This window comes from Protomyctophum parallelum, assembly GCF_964188405.1.
Source record: "Protomyctophum parallelum genome assembly, chromosome: 2".
Lineage (NCBI taxonomy): Eukaryota > Metazoa > Chordata > Actinopteri > Myctophiformes > Myctophidae > Protomyctophum > Protomyctophum parallelum.
In genome coordinates, this window is record NC_139699.1 from 58,154,644 (window position 1) to 58,180,153 (window position 25,510).

At 41.5% G+C, this 25,510-nt stretch overlaps 2 protein-coding genes across 6 annotated transcripts in view; one reads left to right on the top strand and one right to left on the bottom strand.

Moving 5' to 3' along the window:
• LOC310854955 (USP6 N-terminal-like protein) overlaps window positions 1–5,170 on the top strand; it is a 39,205-nt gene extending 34,035 nt beyond the window's left edge. For all 5 annotated transcript variants that reach the window (XM_083759729.1, XM_083759730.1, XM_083759731.1 and 2 more), the window contains 6 exons: window positions 1,858–1,925; window positions 2,033–2,129; window positions 2,374–2,633; window positions 2,776–2,930; window positions 3,530–3,793; window positions 4,255–5,170. The gene's annotated coding sequence lies outside the window, so the exon portion shown is untranslated. The remainder of the gene's footprint in view (window positions 1–1,857; window positions 1,926–2,032; window positions 2,130–2,373; window positions 2,634–2,775; window positions 2,931–3,529; window positions 3,794–4,254) is intronic.
• Window positions 5,171–7,908: 2,738 nt separating this feature from the next.
• Window positions 7,909–22,485, bottom strand: LOC310853703 (piwi-like protein 1; the record flags this gene model as incomplete). Its single annotated transcript, XM_083758099.1, has 20 exons — window positions 7,909–8,161; window positions 9,112–9,259; window positions 9,545–9,670; window positions 10,245–10,398; window positions 10,819–10,889; window positions 13,300–13,403; window positions 13,780–13,980; window positions 14,589–14,661; window positions 15,005–15,192; window positions 15,493–15,607; window positions 15,951–16,068; window positions 16,444–16,573; window positions 17,089–17,197; window positions 17,560–17,757; window positions 18,077–18,157; window positions 18,392–18,513; window positions 19,114–19,328; window positions 20,215–20,343; window positions 20,572–20,683; window positions 22,417–22,485. 20 exons carry the CDS (start codon window positions 22,483–22,485, stop codon window positions 8,045–8,047), a joined length of 2,580 nt encoding a protein of 859 aa, XP_083614225.1. The 3' UTR covers window positions 7,909–8,044.
• Between the last annotated feature and the right edge of the window lie 3,025 nt (window positions 22,486–25,510).

Below are 25,510 nucleotides of genomic sequence, written 5' to 3' on the forward strand. Positions count from 1 at the left end.
TTGGCTCCTCTCAATAAACGTCCAGTTGTTGGTAAAAACTTGGCAGTGTGTGTGTGAGTGAAAGCGAATGAAGAGATGAGCACTTTGAAAATATAATCCGACGTCATCTGATATACACCTGTTATCTGGTTGGCTGATTTCGCGACAGCACGGCCCTCTGTGATTGGCCAGTCAGTCAAATCAGCAGTAACCGGCCCCGCCCATTGTCGTGAGCCGGCGTATGGCAGCGTCGTTTGTTGATGTGCACGTGTACACACCGTGTGCACTAATTTAGTAACTGGTACTTTCAACTGATTTTCAGCAAACCTCTCTCACATCAACTGGACAACTGGACAACGCAGTCGCAGAACAGAGACAGAGCACAGTTACTTACAAAACAGCTTATTTTCGGTTAACGGTTACATACCTCTTACTGTATAGGACCTGTATACTATACTTACAGTTATGTGTATGAGTATTTTGGACCGTGGTGTTGTAGCTGAGCAGCAGCTCAACACTTATGGTATTATAACGCCTGATTGCCGCAAAACGGCAAAAGGAAGGAACATGTCTACTTGTTGGAGCAACAAGCGCAATAAGGTGAGTGTACAAACCTAGAACGCATTATTTACTGGAATGTTTCATTTTGTTCCTCGAAGAGGAGATATTGAAAAAACAAGAAGGTGGTCGCACACACCAATAGCCAGAATGCCAATATTTATTAGGACTGCAGGTAAGACAGAAATGAATCCAACGTTTCGACGGTTAATCATCCCTGATGAAGGCTTTCGACGGTACAACGTTTCTTTGCACACAGTATTTAATTTAAGCCTTTCATCAGGGAATCATGATGAAGTTTAACCGTCGAAACGTTGCCAACGTTTCGAGCCTTTTCCCTGATGTTTGTTTGCTCTGCTAAATGTCGTTGACGCGTGGTGTTATTATGGATCCCACCGCAGCGGTTAAGACCCGTTTCGTACCTTCTTTTCGCAGATAAGTAAGCCTGGGACCGAGGCTACGTTTCGTTTGGAATGTCCCGGTGGGTGAGGTTCCTAACGACAACGGTCTATCCCTAGAGCGGTTCGGTTCGGTTTCATAATCACGCTCATTCGTTGACAAGGTTTGATATTTACTCTTCGCTTTCACTCGTTGTGGACAAATATCAGTCATATTTGTCGACATATTTGGCTACTGCCTCTTTCAAACGGTTGTTGTCAGATAGTGTTCAGCATAACTCTGATATTGTACAAATTTAGCCAACTGCACTGGTTCAAATATTATGCACCTGAGGCTAAATGTAAACGGTTACAGTTAATCCATATGGCTGTTTCACTGTTTTAATCAGTGGTTCTTATGGTTCTTCTAAACTTTTTAATGCCAACGACCCCAGGTTTGGGTTTGGTTAGGATCTGAACATATATTGTGCCAATGAAGTACCCCCATACAAGATTTGTGTTGTTGAACTTGAAATTTATAATTATTCCAAATTGTTCAAAATGTTTCAATAGTTTTTAGAAAATAGCAGATCTACATGCATGCTCACAATGTGTGGCATTGCATCATGACATGTGTGAGCTTTTACATCGGTTAACAACATTGTGATGTCAGAACAGGCCAGCTCTCTGAATTTATCATCTGCCATATGATATGTGCACAGTGCATTACCAATGCATAACCATCCATGGATTCATTCATTCAATTCATCCTTGGATCACCGCATTGGATCTAATCTTTTGCAAATCTTTGGGGTTTTTAGCAGCCAGGGTTAATTTGTTAGCCATGTAATGTTACTCGCTAATTGATGAAAAATTACCACAAGATTGTCCATTTGTTTTGTGAAATCTTAAATGTTGCTTTACTATACTTTTCCTCTCTCAGGTGAAGGTTTTCGGAGCACCGCTGAAGAGCCTACAGTGTCATCATACTGACCACGGGGATGTGCCACGGTGAGTGTCCAGTGGAAAACCAGCAAATGTCAGTTAAATGTTACTGTTCAAATGGTGTTTATTTTTAATTGTTTTGCTAATTTCATTTCATGTCTCTGCTTTCTCAGGTTTCTGGTGGGTGCATGTACCATGCTGCTTGAGCACACTGAAAAAGAGGGCCTGTTCAGAATAACAGGTTCCATTACTAGACAAAAAGCACTCAGGGTGAGTAATGGCTCTAGTTGACTTTGCTGTCATTGCTTAAGCCTAATAGGCAAACAGAAATGAATTTGTATTCATATGTAGGGTACCATTGTTTAATGCTAAAAACACAATTAAATCATTAATCACAATTATTTACCAATAATTATAATACCAACAATAAGATGTCATGATTGTGAGAGCCCATACTGACAGTGCCTGTAAGTATAAATGAAGTCTAAACACAACTTTTGCATTGTTTCTTCAGGTCCAGCTGGATGCGGGCAAGGAAGAGTGTCTGTCCACAGCAAATCCCCATATTGTGGCCGGCCTGGTGAAGCAGTTCTTCAGAGAGCTGCCAGAACCCATCCTGCCCACCGAGCTGCATGATGCCTTTCTGAAGGCGCAGGGGCTGACCAGTGAGGCAGACAGAACCGCAGCCACACTGCTGCTGTCTTGCAAACTTCCTGACAGAAACATCAGCGTGCTGCGCTACCTTTTTGACTTCCTCCACAGTGTGTCCAAGAGGTAAGTGTGTTCACCAGCTTTTTCAACCAACTTCCAGATTCATGCTCATGTGTTTTCTACTATGTGATCAATGCACCGCCAAATACAAGGATTCCGATTGTAATTGTACTGTGATTGTGATTGCCGTTTGTTTCTACCCTAGGAGTGCAGATAACAAGATGGACAGCAATAATCTGTCTGTGGTCTTGACCCCTAACCTCCTTCCATCTGGAGCGGGAACTGCAGAGAACTTGGAATCCCACCTCAAGCTGCAGAGAGCAGTCATTCAGTGCTTCATAGAGAATGCTCAGGACTTCGGTAAGACGCCACAGTTCATTTCAAATTTATGACAGTTAACCACTTAACCCATTCTGGGTGGGAACCCCTTTTGGTGTTAGCATTATGTTGTGCTTTAGCTATTGAAAAATAGCAGATCTACAAGCTCATAGCGCGCCACCGAGTGGTGCGCTACAAGCTTGTAGGTCTGCTATTTTTGAAAGCTGTCAGGATTTAGAAGACATTTTTAGAATCTGATCTCAGGTCAAAGTGAGTTAAAGAACCACCATTCTTCTGTGCGTTAGAATCTGATCTAAGGTCAGAATGGGTTAAATCCCTATATATATACTTCATCACCTGTTATTTGTTTAGAATAAAGTAATTGCCTCCACCAGGGGGAGAGATTTGACTTTTAGTCATCAGGCAGGGGCTCTGTACTGGACTGGAACGAATATGTTTACCCACAAAAACACATTTTCATTCTATAGAAACAGAAGCATTTGGTAAAGTAAAGTTATAGTGCATATTTGAAATTTTTACATGATACATCCAACATACAACACATTTGATTACTAACAGTTAGTACTTAGTTTGATAATATGTGCTGATCAACTAATCAATGACCTCCTTTGTGCTCTTAGGTGTGTTACCACAGTGCCTCTTGGAGAAAGTTCCAGTCATGTTTGGCGGTGAGACCAGCGATCCACTGCCTCCTCAAGACAGCGAGGAGAACACCCTAGGACAGAGAGCAGAAAGGGCAAATAAGACACTTACAAGATTTGCAACTTGGATTCACAGATGCAAATCATTCAGATTCAGGAAGCGCACAGGTTGCTATGTGCTTAATCCTGAATACGACTGAGACTTCAGCCAGGCTTTCCTGGGTAAGGGAAGCGAGTCCAAGAGTGAGTATCCATAAAGAACTAAATCGTCTTTGATAGAATTAGAGGAGTGGTTCTCAAACCTTTCTTGTCAAGGATCCTTGATGAATATGTATTTGGCCACGGACATCCATCTGAAAGTATTTGTGTACCTCCATCCGTACATGATTTGTGCTGTTCAAATGTTTAAAAAATATTCAAAATGTTTCACCTTTTCCAGATTTCTTTTGGAAATGGGAAATCTACATTGTGACGCGTTGTTGTATTGCGACCTTGTAGATTCGGATATTGTCAATAGCCAATGTATTAGTGGTTGAACAGATTTATATGCTATATTAACAAATTTGTTATCTTTATTGGAGACCCCCCTGGAACCCCCTTTGGGTCCCCGGACCTCACTTTTAGAACTACTGAATTAGATGTTCAACATAATGCTGCAAATGATCCTAGGCTGACGGTACTTACTGTCACAATCATCTCTGTAGGCTCAAAGTACTTCAGTACATCTGAAGAGAACCTGCTGACACCCCGGGGTGATGTAAGCACCCTACGGACCTCATGGATCGGTGAGAGCCCAGGAGTTCAGCGAGGGATCCTTGGCAGACTCCCCCATGCCATAGCTACTACTACACCTCTGAGCCTGCCATCATAGTATCTACTGTAAGCCTCCGTTGGGGGAAAGATGTGCTGTGCCTCCAACGCAGAGAGTCTGTAGAACGAGGCTCACCTAGAACGGTCCCACTCTGCTGAGGATCAAGATGGCCTTGACAGAACCTGGAGGTGACCTGCGAGCTGTCACACATGACCACCACCGGGGCATATTTGAGAACGATACAACTTGGGAACCTAATAATACTTGTTGGCACCTACTGTAAGCCTCAATGTTAAATCAGCTATTTATTTTTTCTAATGTAAAAAATAAAGCATTTGGAAAATGGTCTGAAGTAATACGTAAAGTATATAGGATTTGAACATGCTGAGAACAGACTTTTAAGGCCTAAAAATACACTTGCAACAAATTGCTACAAAACCTGTGATCAACCAGTCATTAGGGGCATAGTTGAAGGATACATTTAGGTCTGCTAATTATGTACCATGCATGTTCAAATCCTATATACTTTACGTATTACTTCAGACCATTTTCCAAATGCTTTATTTTTTACATTTAGAAGAAATAAATAGCTGATTTAACATTGAGGTTTACAGTAGGTGCCAACAAGTATTATTAGGTTCCCAAGTTGTATCGTACAGCATATATAGACCCTGAAGGCGCACCATTCCACCCAGCTCTTATCAGCCACCTGGGGAAGCTACAACAAATATAGTTGAATAGTCCAAATATGAATACAGTGGACAGTAACAAAGTTGATATATTGTAAATAATTTAGTTGTCTTCGAGCAACTTTCCAATGCCTTTGAATGTTGCAGTTATTTTGTTTTTGAAACTTTGTTTTTATTTTTATTTTTCAATAAACAGATGGGTCACATTGGGCATCACAGTACATATCGTAATTGTTACAAGTCTTTTTGTTACATTTCTTGTCATTAACTTTCACATTGTAACGGGTCTTTACAGTTCCAGGAGAGTAAGAGAACCCTCTTTGAGTAGTTTCAGAGTGTCTTAGTTTGTTCGTTTCCAGGTACAGGTTTCATGGTAATCATACATCGGTAGAATAAGACAATAAATAAAGTAAGTAAATTACATAAAAAATAAAATACGAAACAAAATAGAGGGCAAACCAAAGACAAAGCAAAAACATGAGCGCAACAGGTACATTTATGACATCATTAATGACAGACATGACATACAAAATACCTTTACAAAATATCTATTCCCATGTATACTATCCATTTCAGCCAGTATCTGTAAAACTTTTCTGTGCCTATCCTAACGGCGAAAGTAAGTTCCTCCATCTCGTATATGTTTTGTACAATGGCTGTCCACTCTCCCTTCTTAGGTGGGCTTTTATCTAGCCACTTTTTGGTTATTGCCTTTTTTGCTGCCACTAGCAGTATTTTAAGAAGGTATTTGTCTGGGGTATTAAGGCCCTCTGGTATGTTACACAGATAGACACTTGTAAATTCAAATTCAATCTCAAAACCCATTATTGCGTTAATGTCTGATACTATTTCTAGCCAAAATTGTTGTATTCTTGGGCAGTCCCAGAATACGTGCAAGTGGTCAGCCATTGCATTAATACATTTCCTCCAACAGTTCCCTGCTTCTGGTGTCCCACCCTGTAGGCTTTTTATTTTCGGTGTAATGAAGAACCTAATCATGTTTTTCCATGAAGATTCTCTCCATAGGCCAGAACTAGTGGTTGTGGATAGCATATTACATATATTCAGCCATTCTTCTTCTGTGATGGTTATATTTGCCTCCTTCTCCCATTTAAGCAGAAAATATATTCGAATATAGTTTTGATATCAGTTTTTTTGTGGTTTCCCCTTTATAAGCTTCTGTAAAGATGTAAATCAGATCTGTTTCAGGTTTGTCTATTTTTATGTTTTTATCAAAATGGTCCCTTAACTAAAAATCAGACAGTATGTTGTTATACCCTCCCAAGTCCATCGTTCGAATCTAGCGTCCATCTGGGCTGGTGGGAAATCGGTATCATATGCTATCCATTTCAATCTCTGCATTTCTTTATCTATCTTTTGGGCTTTACATTCCTTAAACCAGATGTTCAGGGGGACTTTCGTCCATTTACTTAATTCTCCTAAGTGTTTCCTCATGAGAGTCCTATCACCCAATAATGTTGCAGTCAATTAAAAGAATACTCGCAAGGGCAGTAATATTTTAATTAATTGAGTTTATGCCTCATGTAAAGCACTCAATTGGCCTTTGTGTATTAAATACTAGAACTACTAGGGAGTAAAGAGCATTGTATTGTACATGGCAGATTGTAACATTAACTAGAGGCCATTCGACTACCAATCTACAGTACTACAATGATACAAAATGTATTCAAATGGCAGTTGAAATACTGGGCACACTGATAGCTAATGCAAATGTCCACATACTGCACACTCATTTGGTTCGCATATAATATTATGCCTCTATATACAATAAGTATATTATGTCACAGTAAAAAAAGCCAAATTCATGTTGTATGGCAGTGTCACTCGCCAAAAATATCATGACAATTTGTTTTAGTTGAAGATGTTGTCATCTAACCTGACTGCCAGATGGGGGCGGTATTGGGTAACCATGTTGGATCTGGCAGCGTCAGGTTAGTTGTCATCCCCCTGACATTGCTTTCAGTCCTGACAGCCTGTAGGGGGTTACAGAACTCATTTCAGTCTTCTTCGTGTTCCTCATACTCCACGGCGGTGTCCAGCAGTCCTTGGAAGGTAAAGTAGTGAGAGTTAGAGTAGACCGCTGGCTTGTTGGGACACATCCCCACTACTTCTGGTTTCTAGATCACAGGATTTGACTGTGGACAGTTAATAGACATGCTGTACTGTACCATGTCTATCTGCACCATCTAGACTTGGCTGTAGTTGTTCAGTGGACTCACTGCACATATCCTCTGTATACTGTGCAATCAATTACTACTGTGTATGTAGCACTGCTAGTACTTGGTAAGAAAACCTAAAAATAATTGCTCAAGTTTCTTGATAAAATGTTTTCTAAAAGCACCAATATTCAGCAAAATGTCTTTCTTTTTGCATGTAAAAAAATTGCTTTGTGATTTTACTAATAGATCGCCCAAACCCCATTTGAATTGGCAACTATTTGAGATTCCAATAAGTACTACTTGGAAGAAAAATGGGAGAGATGGAAATGGATAGCATTTAAGATCAAACGACGACAATAACTATAAAACGGACATCTGAATCAGTTAATTCAGTACCTTGAGAGAATGAAAGACTGACTCCCAATAAACAAAGGTTTTATTTGTGATTCACACGGTTATTTGTAAACAGAATCAGTACAAATCCTAAAATAAACTGTTAACTACAAGCAAGCTTCTGTAAGCTATTCTTACAATATCTATTGTAAACATTAAATGAAAATAGGCCATTTCTTGCCTAAAATGTTAACAAGATTTTCTTTTTTCTGGTGTAGAAGTGAAATGTACGTACATACTGTACTGTAGGTAAACAATTTAGAGCCATTGCTCTCTAGCACAAACTGTGAAATGTTGCATTAACAAAAACAAACAAAGCATGCAATACTAATTAAGAAGACTCATGCAAAAATAAAATGACTGCCGGAAGGCAGGCCGTGGCAGTGCCTTCGGGGGCTCACAGGACAGGTTTACAGCCAGTTTACAGATAGAAGAGGTAGTCATCCAGGTGGACGCTGGGCTGCCTGTGGATGCTCTGACCCACAAGGAAAGCCAGCTTGTGCGCGTACTGGCAGGGAGCTGGAACGCGCACGATCCCCTGAAAAGCAAAATACAGGGAAACATTCAATGTTGGTAAGATTCTTACTGTATGTCATATAGCTGTCAGGTCCAAACAGTAAGCCTGTTTTCCAATGGATAAAATAGTCACAAGCTCTTGTGAACACCCCTTTGCCCCCGTCGGCGGGGGCAGCGGCTGTCCACCTCTGAACAGCGCTCAGCAGGTCAATGGAGACCCAATTGGTCTCCGGTTCCAACTCCGATGTTGCAGATTTACCCCCTAAACCCCCCTGGGGTTGATGATCTCAAATTTATATAGTGCATTTTCAGTGGTGGCCAAGGAAATAATTCCCTATAGGCTTTTCAAAAAGTATTTATTTAAAGACGTTGATACGCCGGACAAAGCCAACTCGGATCGTAGCAAATCATGACAACAAACAATGTTTTGGGCAGATCAAATAAGTCGAAAGAAGAAAAAAAAGGGCAAGATACAACATTTTGTTTTTCCTCCGATTATTTGATCTGCCCAAAACATTGTGTCGGTCGTCATGATTTGTCACGAGCCGAGTTGGCTTTGTCCGCCGTGTGTCTTTAAATAAATACTTTTTGAAACGTCTATGGGGAAGGGGCATTATTTCCTGGGCCACTCCTCGTTCTTAAAGGGGGCGGGACTGCGACACTATTGAAGAAAAAGTGCTAGACCCAAATTCAGTATACATGATATCAAAACAAAAAAATTAGGGGAAAGAAATCGTAGATCCACTGCATTTCTCTCTGGGCCAGTGTGTAGAATATCAACCCCTCTAATAGGCATCACAATTCTCTTATTCCCACAGAATTGGAATGAAGAAGGTGAACCATGATTTGCACATTTTATTTGTGCTCTGATAGCTTTTGTTTGAGGGGTTGTTTAGTTTGTCCTACGTATGACTAGACCACAGGGACATAACATGTAAATCACATGTGTAGACTTGCAGTTTAGCAGCTTACCTGCCAGTTGTAGTACATGTGGCAGAGTTTGTAGGTGAGTCGCTGCATGTGGTCCGGCTTCAGTCCGCTGGTGTCGTACACCACATTGTAGTGGGTAGGGGAGACGCTTCCCATGCGAACGGCCTGGCTCACAATGTAGAAGTCGTACCTGGGAGTAAGATTGCATACATTCTTTTATTTTAAGGATGTTCCAAGATGGACGAGATAAAACAAAAACAAAACACTTTGTCTAAATGTTCCAATCGTTTGTCGGGTGGTATCATTGTACTGTAGGGGCGGCAGTGGTATCATTGTACTGTAGGGGCGGCAGTGGCTCAGGGGTAGAGTGACCAGATGGGAACCCCAGAGTTAGTGTCGAAGTGTCCTTCTATGTAAAGCGCTTTGGATAAAGGCGCTATATATAAATGCACCATTTACGTCCAAAACAACTTACCACTCGGGCCTGGTGACGTCCGTGTCAATAACAGTTCCAGGGGGAGGGTTGGTCAACTTGCCATTGAGGAAGGCAAAGAACCTCGAGCAGACGCGCTTCTTCACGACCACCATAGTCAACTTGGGCCTAGACCAGAGGACAAGGAGGTTAGAATCGTTTTCTAGCATTACATAGTGCACCCTGTCGCCATCGGTGGAAACCTTGTACGTCTAATTACTTTTGGCTGATTGTGGTAACCAGTGTTTTTAACAGTTGAGCCATAATGCCATAGAAGTTTGTAGGTTCCTTGGTTAGATGACTAGAATCAAAGCCAACCAGACGAAAAGATGTTTGTCGACTACCTTTTTTCACTGACTAAAACTAAATAAAAACTAGACTAAAATGTTAGGAAGGAACTAGTGGACAAGAGATCCAGTATAAGTCATTTTACACTTGGTTTGCATGCTGAAAATAGCAGATCTACAAGCTCAAATCTGTTATTACAACGGCATCAAGGTCCGTCAAAATATTTTTTTGTCTTGACTAAAACTAGACACTAAAACAATCAAATGTGACTAAAATGTGACTGAAACTAAATGAAAACTGTTAGAGACTATGACAAACTAAAATCAAAATGTGCTGCCAAAAACACCACTGAAGCCAACAATACTCTTTTCAGGAAGAATCACTGGTCAGGATAATGGACATGTAAGGTTCTTACGCGTAGTCTGTCCCCATGGATTTGATGGACGCCAGCAGCTGGGGGACCTCGTAGTCAACCACAGTGGACAGCATGCCATCTCCTACTCCATCTCTGAACACAACGATGCGGGCAGGCATCTGGTTGTTGAACTTGTAGAATGATTTGAGAGCACCTGAGAAAATCAAAAACACATTTCATCTCAGATAAGAGTGCAGCAGTTAACACCCCAAACGCCCCAGGGTTATTTAATCCATCAAATCATTTAGCAGCGGAGCACTTTTACCGACAGACGTTATCCCGGATGTGGCTGAAGCAGCCGTTTTGGCTACGTCTAGCTTCTTTACTAGAGGCGATCGACACATAATCTTTGCTTAGAATTGGACGGATTGATTTAGATTAAGTTATTCACGTTTTAAGATTTTCGGTCTCGTCGGCTACAATTTTTAAAACAATGCTCAAATGGTTATTTAAGATGGATATGTGCTTCCATTATTCGATTAATCGAATAAGTAATCAATACAATAATCGATAATGTGATAGTTGCAGCCCTAAAGTTGGCCTTTGAACACGAGTGCAAATGAACCTAACTTACCGACGAAGGCCGGTTTCAATCCATCCATGAGTTCCTGTCCTCTGTCCTGCAGAACACACTTGGAGTACCACCTATTCAACAGCACAGACAATGTCATATTTTAGGACACCACCAAGAGCTTTCTAACCTCCTCACTATTGGCTCTACAGGTAAATGTAAGACCTGTCTCCTAAATATCTAAGTTTTCAGGGCCTGGAGTCTCAACTACAAATTGCATGAAGCAGGTATGGCAGCTAAACTATGAAAGCATGAGAGGAGTTGCAAATTGCAATATTATAACGTCACAAGTGTCTAATGGCTGGCAATGATAATGTCCAATGGTAGCTGGGTTACAGTAGGCGACATCAATTATAGATTGCTTCTAGACAAGCTGCAATCGCTCTTCAACACTCCGCTTCGTCCAAACTACAGTACTGACAGATCACTGGTGCTGTGAGCACAGGGTATAAGACTGAGGTGCCAGCTCAACTAGCAGGTGTTAAGATGAGGTATGGCAGCAGGTGTTGAGATGCAACATTGTTCAGACTACATACTAACCTGGTCATGCCCTGGTTCAGACTGCTGTACTAACCTGGTCATGCCCTGGTTCAGACTGCTGTATTAACATGGTCATGCCCTGGTTCAGAGTGCTGTACTAACATGGTCATGCCCTGGTTCAGAGTGCTGTATTAACATGGTCATGCCCTGGTTCAGACTGCTGTACCAACTTGGTCATGCCCTGGTTCAGAGTGCTGTACTAACATGGTCATGCCCTGGTTCAGAGTGCTGTACCAACTTGGTCATGCCCTGGTTCAGAGTGCTGTACTAACTTGGTCATGCCCTGGTTCAGAGTGCTGTACTAACTTGGTCATGCCCTGGTTCAGAGTGCTGTACCAACTTGGTCATGCCCTGGTTCAGAGTGCTGTACCAACTTGGTCATGCCCTGGTTCAGAGTGCTGTACTAACTTGGTCATGCCCTGGTTCAGAGTGCTGTACTAACCTGGTCATGCCCTGGTTCAGAGTGCTGTACTAACTTGGTCATGCCCTGGTTCAGAGTGCTGTACTAACTTGGTCATGCCCTGGTTCAGAGTGCTGTACTAACATGGTCATGCCCTGGTTCAGAGTGCTGTATTAACATGGTCATGCCCTGGTTCAGAGTGCTGTATTAACATGGTCATGCCCTGGTTCAGAGTGCTGTATTAACATGGTCATGCCCTGGTTCAGAGTGCTGTACTAACCTGGTCATGCCCTGGTTCAGACTGCTGTACTAACCTGGTTATGCCCTGGTTCAGACTGCTGTACTAACCTGGTCATGCCCTGGTTCAGAGTGCTGTACTAACTTGGTCATGCCCTGGTTCAGAGTGCTGTACTAACTTGGTCATGCCCTGGTTCAGAGTGCTGTACCAACATGGTCATGCCCTGGTTCAGAGTGCTGTACTAACCTGGTCATGCCCTGGTTCAGAGTGCTGTACTAACCTGGTCATGCCCTGGTTCAGAGTGCTGTACTAACTTGGTCATGCCCTGGTTCAGAGTGCTGTACTAACTTGGTCATGCCCTGGTTCAGAGTGCTGTACTAACTTGGTCATGCCCTGGTTCAGAGTGCTGTATTAACATGGTCATGCCCTGGTTCAGAGTGCTGTACCAACATGGTCATGCCCTGGTTCAGAGTGCTGTACTAACCTGGTCATGCCCTGGTTCAGACTGCTGTACTAACCTGGTTATGCCCTGGTTCAGACTGCTGTACTAACCTGGTCATGCCCTGGTTCAGAGTGCTGTATTAACTTGGTCATGCCCTGGTTCAGAGTGCTGTACTAACTTGGTCATGCCCTGGTTCAGAGTGCTGTATTAACATGGTCATGCCCTGGTTCAGAGTGCTGTACCAACATGGTCATGCCCTGGTTCAGAGTGCTGTACTAACCTGGTCATGCCCTGGTTCAGAGTGCTGTATTAACTTGGTCATGCCCTGGTTCAGAGTGCTGTACCAACATGGTCATGCCCTGGTTCAGAGTGCTGTACTAACCTGGCCATGCCCTGGTTCAGAGTGCTGTATTAACATGGTCATGCCCTGGTTCAGAGTGCTGTATTAACTTGGTCATGCCCTGGTTCAGAGTGCTGTATTAACCTGGTCATGCCCTGGTTCAGAGTGCTGTACTAACTTGGTCATGCCCTGGTTCAGAGTGCTGTACTAACTTGGTCATGCCCTGGTTCAGAGTGCTGTACTAACTTGGTCATGCCCTGGTTCAGAGTGCTGTACTAACCTGGTTATGCCCTGGTTCAGACTGCTGTACTAACCTGGTCATGCCCTGGTTCAGACTGCTGTACTAACCTGGTCATGCCCTGATTCAGAGTGCTGTATTAACATGGTCATGCCCTGGTTCAGAGTGCTGTACTAACCTGGTCATGGCATGGTTCAGACTGCTGTACTAACCTGGTCATGCCCTGGTTCAGACTGCTGTACTAACCTGGTTATGCCCTGGTTCAGACTGCTGTACTACTACTAACCTGGTCATGCCCTGGTTCAGACTGGCCACCAGAGCACCGATGGACCTCTTTCCAGCAACGGTGTCGTGGTAACAGTCGATTCCCACAATCATCAGCTGCTTGAGCTGCAAAAACAGGGAATTATACAGTTTTCTTCTATTTTTATTTATTTAACCTTTAACCAGTAAAAACACTGACTGACTTAAACGTGTAGGTTGATCAAATAATCAATTAACCACTTAACTAAACCTGTAATACACTTTTGTACAATGACGTACAAAATAAAAACATTTGACGATCTACAAGCTCACAATGGAGTTGTGAGCTTGCATTTTTTTCTCAATGCCTATAAACATAATCGTTTATTATAATGGTGTACGAGGAATACGTTTGGAATAATCGTGATATTGAATTTGAAGTTATATCCCCAAGTGAATGCCACCTGTACTGTACATGGCTTGCTGATAATATACATTGAGTGTGTGACAGGGTGGCACTAACAGGAATCTCCAGTGTCCACAGCTCTCCTCCCATCTTGCAGGCCATCTGCAGTGCAATCTTGGTGGCGATGGTGATCAGGGCTTGTGGGCGGCCGAGGGTGCGAGCCAACACACACTGACTGGGGGTAGGGCAGTCCACGCAGAGGTACTTCTTGACGCTGTCGTATTTGTCCTTCTTAACGCTGGAGAGGACCACTACCACCTATGAGAACAGACCAAATTACACATATTAAGGAAAACCTTAATTATGGGTTGTGGACCATTCCATTTACAATGCTAGCAAGTCTTCTGAGGACCATCCTTAGTGGTTTTAATCAGTCAGAATCTGTCATGTCCAATGTCTCCCCTACCATTGACTTCGCGATGGCGCCCCATCTTATTAAAAATAATTTATTTTAATAAGCACATTTACTACCTCGTTATTGATCTCCTACTCTTCTGTGCTTACACTCTTACAAATGAAGCCAATTCTGTCATCACAACAAAAACCTGCTATGGCATTATTTTTTAAATACAAATGTAAGACCATTTAAAGATTTGGATCTGCAGATACAGTCCAGGTCTATTCCAGATAGTAAGCTCAACTTGAAGTGAAAACTGGGTTGTTTCCTTTGCTTTGTTTGCTTTATGTTTCTGAGGTTTATTCTTAGTTTGTGTTAAAACAGTGATTGTTGTAAATATACAACACGGTACATTTTCTGTGAGCAACACCATCGATGGTACAATGAAGTATAATCATGCTTCAGTTTCCAGACTTAGGAATAATGCTGCCAGTGAAGAGTTCCAGTCCACTATGTTTTAATCACTTACCATCTGGGTCTCCTGAGTTACATTTTGCTGCAAGGCCCTGAGGAGTGCCTCCTGCCGGTCATCATATTCCACCCTTTAAAAAAAAAAAAGGAAAGTGTGTCCAAGCTCAAGTGTGTGCAAAGTACGTATTTAAGTTTTATTTTAGTAAAGATTTCTAGTTGGAGGGTCTGTTTAATAATTACATGCTGTAAATAGAATGCAGAGGGAACAGTAGCATGCCAGGTAAATAATGAACCTGACATCCGTCTTAAACAACATGATGCATACAGGCTATGCGACTATTTTAAACTGGCGTTTTAAAACATACACCACTTACTAGTCGTTATGCATTTATTTAGATCCATTTCATTGTTTTGAGTCGATCGTATTGGATACCGATATTGTCATGTGATAAATGATGAACATAAATGACTCACATGGTAGGTCTGTCCACGTGGATGCCCAAAGGACCCGAGACCTTGCCCAAGGTCTGTACGAGGGTCTGGGCATCGTTGGCGTTGCGTCTGGTGCAGAACACCAACCATTTCTGCAGTGGGGGGGCCTTGATGATAGGAAGGCCCTTCATCTCCCTGGACCAGTCGGCTGCCATGGGGTTGTAGTCAAACTGTGTTGAAAACAAAACAATTGTGAGGTTTAACCCACGTAACTGCTTCACAACATTCAAACACGTTTGACACGAGACAACCTTGTTTGACTGATGACTTTTGCTAAACACTGAGGATTTGAGCTTATTGACAAATATAATATCAAGATGGGAGAACGGTTACATAAAGTGAAATATTGGTACAAAGAGTATATCTGTATGAGGAAGAAGAGGAAGGACAGGGCAGACTATTTTCTATATCCTCCCCGACTTGCAAGTTTCCTGACAAATCCTGAGGGGACATTTTTGTGCTTTTCATACCGAACGGGAGCCCTGGAAAATCCTCTCAGACTGAAGAACTCTGCCCTTTATGTTCAGGAGCTCTTTATCGAAGTTGAGTCCCCAGGTATTGAGCTCCGCCTGGGCTTGGGCGTTCCTAAAAACAGGAAAGGGTTGTTAGTTACCTCTACCTGTGGGCCATGGTGAGGATGTTGTCAAAAGAGCACCCAAATAATTGCCAAAACACACATTAAAACAAAATATAAAACATGCCATGTTTTTAAACCCTGAAAAATGTGTTTTCATTGTGATAGATGAATAGGAATTAGCTTAGTTCCATTGATCCAAGCCAGAACACAATCAATGTTGTGCTCTGAAAATGCATGCTGCTCACCATCTGCACCGTGTTAAGTGCTCAGATGGATGGGTGGACCCTGATCCAGAAAAGGTTGGGAACCACCATTTTAGACATTTGCAAAAACATTGGTAACGTGACCTACCCATGAATGTTGCCGGAAAACTGTTTGAGGCGACATTCTCTCTGCTCAGGGGTCAATCTGGTCTGAGCGGAAAGGTCCTTCATGATGTTGAAGTCGGCACGCATCTTGTCAGTCAGACCTGTGGGCAACGCCAGTTAAGTTTGTTTTCAGTAATTGTCAGTTAATTTACCAAAATACTTAAGTACAGGTAATTAGTTTCTAGTTTACTCGAGACCATTTTTCGATACTTAATACATCATCTCAGAGTCAAACACCATCAGCATCTTCATACACTGAATCTCGTGATCACAAATTTACGTCAAGGACCCCCAAAAAAGTGAAAATATATTGTGCAAGGGATCCCATACAAGATTTGTGTAAAACTTCTCAAAATATATTCCAAATAATCTTTCAAAAATACTGTCCCTCTCCCCTTTGAGAGCAGAGCACCTGTAAGGTAGCAGAGTTCTGGGATCAGCATGGCTGGCCCTGGGGGAGGTCCCCCAGAAGGTACCTGTAAGGTAGCAGAGTTCTGGGATCAGCATGGCTGGCCCTGGGGGAGGTCCCCCAGAAGGACCCCTAATCTTCTTCAGCTGGCTGACCAGCAGTGCCTGGTCACTGCAACGGATGTCCAGGCTGTATTGCTTCAAGAAACACCAAATCATTAGTCTAGTGTAGCCTAGGGGTGTGCAATAGTTCACAAACTAATCTAGCACTGAGGCAGATTCTACAAATGCCTTCTATATCAGTAGTTCTCGCAATTTCAAGATTAAAGAAATCAAAATAGCAGGTGTGCAAGCTCGCAGCACTGCATATCTGCCATTTCTGAATAGCTAACTTATGAAATATAAAATGACAGATGCTTTCTCGGTTTTAATGGGTAAAATTAAAATTAATAATCTGTTTTGGGCAGGTTTTATTTTAAAAAATGTTGCGTTTTTTAAATGTTTGTGCCTTACAGTAAGACAAAACATTTCAAAAATATGTCAATATATGTTTCACAAAGTATAAAACAGGACCTAAGTTTGTTATTCAATTTCTAGATATAAAAATATACACAGTATATCCATTCATCTAAAAAGTAATCAATAAAAATGAAGTTAGTTGCAGCATTCCATATGATCTATGCTATACAATTGTGACCAGCAGGAAAACCTACATTCTTGATGTAGTCCTTGAAGGAGACCTCTGTGTCTCCCTTGCGGAACGTGTTGTTGGGAGTGTGATCCCATGCAATGTCATCAATCCTGTACGTTTTGTTGTTGTACCTGAGGAATGACATACACACCGCATTTATACACTGCATTATAGAAACTCATAGTATTCATTTCAAGTGAAACTTTTTTTTATCGGCTCGCCTAGTGTTGAAATCATTTTTAGGTGAGCATCTTGTGTTTGGGAAGAATTTATTTGGTGGACAGGCTCGGCGTCCGTATATTACAGTTTGATTGCACTTGGGATTCATTTTACCCAGACAACCGCTAGATTAAAACATTGCAATTCAAATGTGCTACTTTCCACAGCAGTCATTTGTCAGATTTATGTCGATCCCAAACGCAACACAGCCACTAAGCTCATCCATTACACGCTCACGGGCGTCAAGTGGATGGAGTGTGAATCTTCTGTTTACTTTGTGAGGACGATGAGGCCGACCAGCTCCTTGGTGCAGGCCTCTCTGAAGTGCTGCATTGGACACTGCTGCTTGAGGTTGGTCATGAAGTCCAGCACGGTCTCACTGCGCAGCACCTTGTGGCTCACGTCGGCACACATCATGATGCCCGACTCGTACTGCAAGATGCTGGTTTGGTAGCCAGGCCAGATCGTCAATCTTTGGAGAGAAAGAGGGTATTAATCACGGGAGTTTCCTACCTGTCCCAATCTTTGGCTCTCAATAGAAAGTTTCTACTGTGCGTTTGCAGTTTGTGAAGTCCCACAAATATGGTGTTCAGAACACTATGCAGCTCCAGCCAATTGTAATTATTTGAACTCGGCACCCACATTGTCTGGAGCTAATCGGGAGAACTGCATACAGTACTGAGATAATCGCTTACGGCATATATTTCCTTACTATTTAGACAGTGTAACGCATTAATACCGTAGGTCAAATCCGGAGATGACAAATACATGAAGACAAACGGATTCAGTACCTGTGCTGTGGGATGTTCAGTGGGTCGTTGGGGTTGTAGTAGTGCCGTCCAATCTGCTGCATGTTCAGCATTCTCAGGATCCTAAATGAATTTCACAAGTTCAATTTGTAAATCCCTGCCTTTGGCAGAAACCTTGTATCTCCTTATTACTACATTTTGAGAGTTTTTTCCCCCCAGTTACTTAAAAGTTACCGTTTTGGACATACAAAGTTTCTGCCCGACAGCGACAATATTCACATTTTCTTTTACAAATCTAAAGAATTCCACATTGGAAATGAGCTGCATTTGAACTGTGAAGTGTAGTGTAGGATGGACCTTCTAAAGATGATGTTGTAGAACTGAAGGCACGCTGGTGAGGTGGGGGGCAGCTCATTGGTCAGTGTAACCGTTATTCTGATCTTCTCTCCCATCCGGGTTTCACTGTGCAACACGGTCTCCTAAAACAAGTTCAGACATCAGTGAACAGTAAGTAACTATTAATATACTGTATTTACTTGGGTACTGCACAACCCATTTAGACCCGAGGACGATTCTACAAATGCCTTCTAAATCCTGACAGTTTTCTGAAAAACCTCATGCATTTTCATGTCAAAGACCCCCAAAGATATATGTAATTGGCTGCCGACCCCATCTGAAAATGTTGTTCCAGTGTCCACCCAGAAGCAAAGATTTGAGTTTAAAACGTTCGCTCTGAAAGAATATATTCATATTCATATATTCAAGATTTGTGCCACATTTTCACGATTTTTCAAAAATAGACCTACAAGCTCGTAGCACGGCACTTGGTGCCATGCTATGAGCTTGTAGATCGGCTATTTTACAATAGCTAAAGTATAACAATGCTTAAAACACCAAAATGGGTTCCCGCCCAGAATGGGTCGAGTACATTTTGATTATCTGTACTTGAGTCATTGTATTTTTGGATACTTGTGACATTCACAAACGTACTCATTATCTGTTCCATCATGTGAGATGTGAATGTTTGGATTTTGGTCAATTCTTTTTAGAAAAGGAGTACCAAGAGAAGGGCGCCATACCTTGTTGTGAAGTCTACGAGGCAGAAAGAGGAGGGCTCCGTCGAAGGAGCGCGCCGTGCCAAGAGCCTCCTCATGCTGGTAGAGAAGGGCACTCCGCAGGCGGCGCGACTCCATGGGAGGGTTGTAGTCCACATGGTACTGATAGAGAGCCCACTGCGGACGGGATATGATCCGCAGGAAGTTGGCTTTCAACTGAATGACAGAGCCATTGACACCTGGGAAAGACAGTAGTGAATACAATGTGGTAAACCGAAAGGAGGTCTGATATACTCTCATGTTTGCAGTGTGCTGTGGACTATACTGTAAAGCAGTGTTGTTTTTCGTCAACTAAAACTATTACGAAAAATGTTCATCAACTACCTTTCACTGACAAACTAAATGGAAACTAAGCTATGGTGACTAAAACTATGACTAAATATACTGTTGATTTAGTCAACAAATAAAAACCAGACTAAAATGTTAGGAAGGCACTAGTGGACAAGAGATCCAGTACATTTTACACTTGGTTGCATGCTGAACATAGCAGATCTACAAGCTCACAACGTGTCGCAGCGGCTATTTTCAGCAAGTGTCAAATCAGCCATTACGACGGCATCAAGGCCCGCACATGAATACATTTTACTCGACTAAATCAACTGTAGATTTAGTCTACTAAAACTAGACTACTAACATTCCAGGTGACTAAAATGTGTCCAAAACTAAATTAAAACGTTTCAAGAGACTATGACTAAAACTAAAATTGAAATTGCTGCCAAAAACACTGCTGTAAAGCTCTCAAAACAAAACTCATTTCTGGGAAAGTTTTAGTTTCTGATTTTGATGTTCTCAAAATGGGGGCTTGCACAAAGACGGGACATTGAGGCTCTTTGGATGCAAAAACACACATTTTACAGGTACTCTGCCCCTAAAGCATATCTCTTCATCAAATACGATGGTGAGGTCTATACTTTTGCAGTTGTATTGTAGTAAGTTGTAATGTTGTAGATGACTTGTAAATAACATTATCTCTTCTCTAATAGTGATACGACGATATTGGATTGATTCCCTTGTTTGTTAACTGTATGAAATGTATGTTTATACATGAACATGTCATATACAGACCAGACTTTGACTCTCTGACATGCTCCATCGCCTGTCTGGTGTTGACTCCTGCATCGGAAAAATCACGCCGGCGTCCTCTTTCTCCAATCTTCACCTTCTGGAAACCCCCGGAGATCTGCAGCACTTCTTCTAAAGGAATAACCCCCAAGATACAAATTACTTTCAACCTATCTTCATATTAATTTATAAAACCCACAGACAGACTTCACCACTTCCAATTTTGTCCTAATAAATAGCCCATCCACAAGCCCTCACCATGAGCTTTACCTTCGCACAACACTGTTGTACAACAAAGTTGGGAAATAATTTACAAAAATAAAACAAATGGACTATATACAAGATGGGGTCAGACTGCACCTTCTGTAGTTGCAACAGCTCCTGGGGCGGTTTTCTGTCTTCCTCTGCCAACCAGCTCACCCTCCACAGGTGGAGGAACGGCTGCTGTTGCTTCTTGTAGAGCCGAGGAGGTCTAAAACAAAACACAAATTGATGTCACTGTGGTAGATACGCAAGTACTCAGTTTTCTCACAATACTACAATGTATGCACTATGTAATGTAAAGAGCAAGCCTTCCAAGTTTTGAATTGTCTTATGTCTTTGTGTCGTCACTTCCGTTTTCCCTGGTTCATCCTGTATCCTGTTAAGAGTGGACAACCTACCTCAAACCCTAACCTAAACATAACTGCAAGCTCGGGAGCAGCGCATGATGTCCGACATGTCGGACTAATGCTCTGTCGGAATTACATGTGGTCCCCCTCCTGATTAGCTAAAATCTGTATACCAACATGAACATGCATTTTCTGTTGACAAATAGCTGGACAGACAACTGTTACTCTATATATAACCCCTAGAGGGAAGCAGAGATATGTGATGTCCTAAGTGACACAGGTATTAAAGGCCTTTCTGAACAGGCAGGTAGGAGATTGCCAATCTGTGGGTCCTCAACACCATACCAGTTACTGTGTTGTGAGAGGAGGTTTGTTTGAATGCCAACTTGAAGAGTGGTAAGCCTGTTTGGTGTCATTGTTTGTACAAACGTTCATGCGTTTGAGACATGCAAGGGGTGTCGTCTCTTCAGGGAATTGTGCATTGGATACCGAATGTAATTCTGTGTAACATTCTATGTTTGTGCCGACATTCAGTGTACAGATGCAGTTGTCTGAGGAAGTGTGGCAATGAACCAAGTCACTGCATACAACCTTACAGGCACATGGCAATGTAGTTTGTTTCATCTTTACTTTTAATAACACACCATTTGGATATTTCTATTATAAGTGAACTGTCTTGTATTTGTTTGTAGGGTCGGGTCATGTGGCGTGAGTGGCTTAGGCTTGACCGCTGTTCCTTTTTCTTGATAGGGTTTCCTTTTGTATTTCGAGTACAGGGCACAAATCAGCTGGCCGGCTACCACAAGTGAGCATTGGTTTGGGTTCCTGGATTCAGATTTATGGTGATGAGTAGAGTGCAGAGCTGGCTTGCTGGTTTAAAGTTTGTAGTGTGTTGTGTTGTGTTATAGTGTGGAGCATGGCTATTTTGGGGAAATGTTACATCCGTCATTGCTCAGTTCAGATTTTAAATGAATTTGGAATAAAAATGTATTTACTTATTTGTATTGTAGGCTAATAAAGAATGTGTATTTTATTTTTCAATCTTACCTTGGGAGTCCTGCCTGTTCATTATAGCGGACGGGGTAAGGTAACATAGCAACAGCTAACAGAATACAGCTATTTAACCCATTTAGGCTTGACTTGAAATTAAGTCTTCTAAATACTGCCAGTTTTCTGAAACACCTGTTTCTATATCAGTAGTTCTCAAACTATTCCATGTCAAGGACCCCCAAAAATACATGTAATTGGCCGCCGACCCCATCTGAAAATGTTGTTCCAGGAACCCGCCAGAAGCAAAGATGACTTAAACATTCACTCTGAAAGTATATAATCAAAGATTTGCGCCACATTTTCACGATTAAAAAAAAATAGACCTACAAGCTCGTAGCGCGGCACTGAGCTTGTAGATCTGCTATTTTTCAATAGCTACAGTATAACATAATGCTTAAAACACCAAGAGGGGTTCCAACTTCCCCCAAGTATTATTTTGGCAAAATCATTGAATTATTTTGGCAAAATCATTGAATGCACCATTAATTTATAATAAATAATATGCGAGGATATATACGGTCAGTGTTCTGAAGTGTGACATTACCATTCCAGGTGCTGCGGTCTCCTGACCACGTGCACGCCCTCTGGACCTCGCTCGTGCACGTCCAGTCATTTTCACTCTGTATTAAATTTCTGCATTTGGAAAAAAATAAAAAATAACGGCAAAAGTCAGGAACACTTGGATTTATTCAACACTTTATACATTCATTTCCTAATGTAGAAATGTTTTAATCTAGATCAGTACAGTAGTTCTCAGAGACCCTGCTGGGACAGATTCGGCTCAAACAAGGGATTAAATTAATTCCGCTCCTATGCCACTAAAATGTGAAACGCCCTACCAACAGCCATGAAGACATATGAATCCCTTGACTGACACCCCCCCCCCAGCCCATTTCCCCCCATATTGTACTTGTTTTTCCCTTTTTTTTATATGATTTCCTGTTTTTTATAGAAGTGTATATTTGTACGTCTCTAAATGTTCTGATTAATTGAAAATGGTGGACCCTGTTGTAGTGTTAACAAGTGTAATGCTTTATCATATCGTCCAGTTTGTGCTTGCGTTTGAAATGTACCCATTCTACATACTGTGAATAAAACATTCAGGAGGGGTCCCATTTGGCAAATACAGATCTGTAACTCTGGGAATGTACAAAACGGTACCCTGAAATATAAACCTTGAGAACCTTTACTTTGGTATCCACAAATCGGTATCGATAAATCTTGATCCAAGGCTAAAAGCCACTGAATTTGAACTTTAATCTAAAGTCCCAAACGAAAAAATATATATAATCGCCTCTTTAAAGGAATAGTCTCCTGCTGGGGGCTGCGCAAATTGAGGCCAGCCGACTGAGCCGAGTCTCTTCAAGCCTTTTCTTAATGACAAATAACATTCTTGAATGAAAATTCTTCAGTAGACTATAGCCCAAACATTTAGATTCTCGTAGAGGTACGAGAATCTAAAATTTGGGGCTAAGTAGGCTATAAGATTCAAATCGAAACGTAATTTTTATCTATCTATCTATCTATCAATTTTCTATCCATCCATCTATCTATCTATCTATCCATCTATCCATCTATCCATCTATCTATCTACCTACAATAAGCTCCATCCACTTCCTATTCATCATTTTTGGTTTGTGATCTGCTTGTCTTAAATGACGTTAAACTCACCAACATTGCAGCTGTAGTACAAGCTTGAATTATCCTCTTTCAATCTGCCAAGCTTGTTTTTCATAAAAATCCACCGTAGAGATGTTATGAGCTACTTTCTGTCAAGACATCCTCTGCAAGTGATTATTTTTCTAAGTGCTGGAGTTTGGAAGCACTCGTCGTACGTCTTGACAGAAAGTAGCTCATAACATCTCTACGGTGGATTTTTATGAAAAACAAGCTTGGCAGATTGAAAGAGGATAATTCAAGCTTGTACTACAGCTGCAATGTTGGTGAGTTTAACGTCATTTAAGACAAGCAGATCACAAACCAAAAATGATGAATAGGAAGTGGATGGAGCTTGTTGCAACTCTAGATTCATCCCATTATAAAAAAATCTAGAGTTGCAAATTGCGGCTAACACATACAGTACATATGCTCACAGCCTGTAGAGGCACTTTCGCCAATGTCTCCAAATCATGGAAGAGAACCGATTAGAACTCTTCACAGGGTTGGTTAACATCCTGATGACACAGCTGTCAGACTCCTCTAATCGACACATGCATTTGTATATTACGTTTCTTAGAAGGGCTTCCTTGACAGGTAGGCACCCCCAAGTTCACAAACGGCTGACTGGCGCTGTGCCATCTAGGTACCCTCACTAGTAATCGTAATGCATCATTATATGCAATGCTACTCACCTTGTAGTTAATTATTAAATGTCCTCATTAAAATGTTTGCCTGGGCATACAGTTTGCACCTTTGTCTATGAATGTCTTTATCATCTGTGAGGTCATCAGAGATATAGTGACAGAGGTACTTAATCTCACTGCAGACAAGGAGAATGTTATCACTTAGAATAAAGTTAGGAAACACTGCCTTTTCATCCTCTTTACTTTGCACAATCAGGATTTATCTATCTATAATATTTGCTCTAAAGGAAGACGAACACTTATACAGTTTAAAATATTACACAGGTTACATTTGTCAAAGGAAAAACTCAACAGAATGTATCCAATTGTGAATCCAGCCTGCGACAGATGTGGCCAGTCGCCGGCCACTCTAGCTCATATGTTCTGGCATTGCACTAAACTAACATCATATTGGCAAAGTATATTTAAATCACTGTCAGACATTGTTGGAAGACCTTTTGACCCGGATCCACTGACAGCAGTTATGGGAGTCAGGGGGCCCGGGGTCAAACTGTCTACTTTCCAATATAACATGGTAAAATATGTGACTCTACTGGCTCGCAGACTGATACTGTTGAATTGAGCACAGGTTCCGACTCACACTTCACTTATGAGAGATGTTATGCACCACTTACAATTGGAAAAGATTAAGTTTGAATTGAGAGGGAGTGAAGATAGATTCTACCAGACATGGCAACCCTTCATTGAATATTTCAATAGGTGCACGCTAACCCCTCCTACACAATAGATAGCACAATAGAAAATTGGAAAGAAAAAAAAAGGAACTGAGTGTTTTTTCTTTATTTTATTTTTTCTCATTTAAAAAAAGAATGTCTGTAATTCACTTAATTTACAACAACATGTTGGGAAAGTTTGAGAGCAAGAGTGTCTGTCCTGTTGTCTGTTTTGTTTGTCTGTTCACGCTTGTCATTGTTTAATTGTTTTTAGTTTTTTCATGTTTATCACATTTATATGTCTTTTTTATTATGTATTGTATGTGGAACATTTACATTGCCTGTTCTTTTTTTTCATTTTATTTAACAGAACTACTCATTATCATTGTCGATAATATTCTGATGTTGTCATACAAAAAATGCCTAATAAAAACAGTATAAAAAAAAAAAAAGGAAGACGAACATTGATCCGAGCTTGCTTTGGCCGCCAGACTCGACTTGTTTGTAATGTTTGAGTAACTGACAGACATATTGTGATGGATTTAAGTCACTCTGATATTACTGTCTTGCTCTTTCTAAAGCCAGGGAGCACACCCAGAGATGCCGCAGGCCAGCCCAGAGG